The 3,955-nt window shown below is 47.4% G+C and overlaps 1 protein-coding gene across 1 annotated transcript; it reads left to right on the top strand.

The window, feature by feature from the left end:
- Window positions 1-1,905: 1,905 nt before the first annotated feature.
- LOC110867121 lies at window positions 1,906-3,528 on the top strand. Its single transcript, XM_022116259.1, has 3 exons — window positions 1,906-2,410; window positions 2,519-2,921; window positions 3,129-3,528. Exons 1-3 carry the CDS (start codon window positions 1,906-1,908, stop codon window positions 3,526-3,528), a joined length of 1,308 nt encoding a protein of 435 aa, XP_021971951.1.
- The last annotated feature ends 427 nt before the right edge of the window (window positions 3,529-3,955 follow it).

The following is a 3,955-nucleotide window of genomic DNA, read 5'->3' as shown; positions in this document are numbered from 1 at the left end:
CAAAGTGTCCACCCCTCTGGTAAGTTTTTCGGGAGAGGTAGTTCGTCTGATAGGACAGATTACCCTTCCGACTACATTCAAAGATGGTGACAGGAACAGAACCGTACAACTAACCTTTCTGGTTGTTCGGACCCACTCCTCACACAACATAATACTCGGAAGACCCGGATTACGAGCTCTCGGAGCAATCAGCTCTACGATACACGGTGCCATTAAATTTCCCACCGAAGCAGGTGTCGCCACTATACTTTCAGAGTCAAATTCATTCGTAGCCGAAGTAAGACACGCAGCAGAAACGAGCTCCAAAAAATCTGAAGTAGCCACAGAACTCTGGGCGATCAACCCGGATTATCCCGAACAGCAGGTGGCTATCGGCGCCCAGCTCCCAAAACGAACAAAGAAACTCCTGTGGGAGCTACTGAGTAATTCGATTGACGTTTTTGCGTGGAAGCACTCTGATATGCAAGGGGTTCCCCGGTCCATGGCACAACACCACCTGAATGTAAAGGAGTCGATAAAGCCGATAGCACAGAGAAAAAGGCACATGGCGCCGGATCGAGCCAAGGCAATTGCAAAAGATGTGAAGAGTCTCCTGGACGCCGGGATCATCCGAGAAGTCCGGTACCAAACATGGGTGTCGAATCCAGTCATGGTGCGAAAAAAGGATAACTCATGGCGAATGTGCATCGACTTCACCGATCTAAATGATGCTTGCCTAAAAGATTGTTTTCCATTACCAGAAATTGACGAGAAGATTGATTCTGTTGCCACATTCAGGCTGAAGTGCTTTCTAGATGCTTACAAGGGATATCACCAGATACAAATGGCAGTCGAAGACAAGGACAAGACAGCCTTTGTCACCAATGAAGGAGTTTATTGCTTCACTAAGATGCCGTTCGGATTGAAAAACGCCGGTGCTACATACCATCGTTTAATGAGCAAAGCCTTCAAAGACCAGATCGAACGGAACTTAGAAGTGTATGTTGATGATATAGTGATCAAAAGTCATGATGAAGCTACCATGTTGAAAGACATACTCGAAACCTTCACCCGGCTCCGAAGCATCAACATGAAGCTAAACCCCAAAAAGTGTATATTCGGGGTAGAAGAAGGAAAGTTCCTGGGAGTCATGGTCGGGTCAAGGGGCCTGCGAGCCAACCCAGACAAGATCGATGCTGTTCTTACAATGAAAGCTTCGACGTCGGTTAAAGAAATTTAGTCCTTGAATGGACGACTAGCCGCCCTCCACCGGTTCCTGTCGAAAGCAGCAGACAGATCTCTCCCATTCATGGATGTGCTCAGAAAAAGCTTCAGATCGGAGTTCAAATGGACCGAAGAAGCCGCACGAGCCTTTGAAGAACTTAAAACTTATCTCGGCACTTTGCCGACGCTCACCGTACCAGAAAAAGACAAAGTATTGACGGTCTATCTAGCTGCGTCGTACGGAGCAATCAGTGCAGTACTCGTCGCTCACCGAACCGGGGCGCAAATCCCCATTTATTATGTGAGCCGAACATTGAAAGATTATGAAACGAGGTACTCAAGCCTGGAAAAACTAGCCCTGGCGCTGGTTCATGCTTCCAGAAGGCTTCGTCGGAATTTTCAGGCCCACCCAATTGAGGTACGAACGGATCAAAGAATCCAGCATGTTCTCCGGCGACCCGAAGTTTCAGGTCGTATGGCAAAGTGGGCGATCGAGCTGGGTGCATTCAATATTACTTTCTGAACCAAGGGACCCCTGAAAGGGCAGGTGATAGCCGATTTCCTAGTAGAAATGCCGGAAGAAAAAGTAGTCGAAGAAGCCGAGAAAGCTCCAGACAAACCCTGGACCCTGTACACAGATGGAGCTCGAGCTCCGAAGGGTCAGGAGCAGGCTTAATTCTCACCGATCCAGATGGTACGGATATGACGTACGCGCTTCGTTTAGAGTTCAAGAGCTCCTATAACGAAGCTGAATACGAGGCCTTATTAGCAGGTCTACGTCTTGTAGTAAAAGTCGGAGCAAGAAACGTCGTAGCCCATGTAGACTCATTGCTCCTGGCAAATCAGGTGAACGGGGATTATGAAGCAAGGGAAGCCAACATGATCGAATATCTTGAGCAAGTAAAACAAATTATGGCATCGTTCGAGTCATGCAAAGTTGAACACGTCCCCCGAAGCAAAAACAAAAAGGCCGATGCACTAAGCAAACTGGCGTCCATGTCATTCAGTTACTTGGCCAAAGAAGTAAGGGTAGAAGTGCTAACCGCACCCTCGATTGCTACCCCCCATGTTATGCAAGTAGAAGCTCCGTCCCAGACATGGATGACGCCTATAATCAACTATCTAGTGCACGATGTCTTACCAGTCGATAAAGCAGAAGCAAGAAAGATTCAAATCAACTCCCTCCTGTATCAGATGCAGGAAGGAGGTTTGTATTGAAAGACCTTTCTCGACCCACTATTGAAATGCCTCGATCCGGAACAGGCTAGCTACATCATCAGAGAAATTCATTACGGTATTTGTGGTATTCACGTAGGACCCAAGATGATCGTGACGAAGGTAAAGAATGCAGGGTACTATTGGCCCGAGATGCACGAAAGTGCAGTTAAAGAACTCCAGCAGTGCGATGAGTGCCAAAAGCACGCACCAATAAGCCTTCGAGCTAAGAATGAAATGATCCCGGTAACCGCAGCATGGCCTTTCCAGAAGTGGGGCGTCGACATAGTCGGCCCTTTTCCACGATCAAGCGGAAGCGCTCAATATTTACTAGTCGCAGTAGATTATTTCACCAAATGGGTGGAGGCTCGACCGTTCACAGTTATCTCCGGTTACAATGTAACGAGATTCTTCTGGGAACAAATCGTGTGCCGTTTCGGCCTGCCACTCTACATTGTTAACGACAACGCAAAACAATTTGCGGAGAACCTGTTCAAGCGCTGGTGTGAAAGTTTGAAGATAAAGCAAGTCTTCTCCTCGGTTGCCCATCCCCAGGGGAACGGGCAGGTCGAACAGATAAACCGACGGATCGTGGACGGGATAAAAAGAAGGCTGGGATACGAAGGCAAGGGGTGGGCAGATGAACTGCCAAACGTCTTATAGGCCCACCGAACATTACACAAGACCAGCAATGGGGAAACACTGTTCAGTCTCACCTACGGAACCGAGGCCGTAATTCCCGCGGAAATCGGGCTCCCAAATCTAAGATGCAGGAACTGGGAGGAAAATGAACGGGAGCTCCGATCCAATCTTGATCTGCTGGAAGAACGTCGGAACATCGCGACAATCAAAGAAGCCCGATACAAGAAAAAGATCGAGAAATACTACAATGCTCGCGCCAAGCTTTACAAGTTCAAAGTTGGAGACTTTGTACTCCGAAACAACGATGCAAGCCACGTCGAAGCCCCCGGGAAGTTAACCCCGAAATGGGAAGGACCGTACCGAGTCAAAGAAGCAAGCGAAAAAGGCTCGTACGTGTTGGAGAAAGTCGATGGAACCCCCGTACCCAGAACTTGGAACGGGGTACATCTAAAGAAGTGTTTTATGTGAACAGCCTGCTACGGCCAGGAAAGATCGCTATCTCCTATTTTCTTTATTTTTAATTTCCATGTAAAAATTCGGGAGGGTAGTGCCCCGAAAGTATTCTATTTACCTTTGTAAAACCGGGAGGGTAATGCCCCGGAGTTTCGTTTAAAGAATAGCAATGAATAAAGCGATCTATATCTTTACAAATACAAAAACGTAGCATACACACACACACGCATACGTAAGTTCGAACAAAAATAAATTGTGCACAAACGGGCCTCGACCCATGCCTCGCGCCGATCGAGAAGGCTTAAATAGTTCAAAAATCACGAAAATCTATTAAGCAAATGACATGAACTAGGTGCGGTCCGGTTATAAATATCCGGCTAAAACAGCGAAGGGTTTGGATGCAAACTCAGAAGCTATAAGGCCAAGCACAAACATGTTAAAG

This window comes from Helianthus annuus, chromosome 7, assembly GCF_002127325.2.
Source record: "Helianthus annuus cultivar XRQ/B chromosome 7, HanXRQr2.0-SUNRISE, whole genome shotgun sequence".
Taxonomy (NCBI): domain Eukaryota; kingdom Viridiplantae; phylum Streptophyta; class Magnoliopsida; order Asterales; family Asteraceae; genus Helianthus; species Helianthus annuus.
This window is presented reverse-complemented; position numbering and strand designations above follow the sequence as displayed.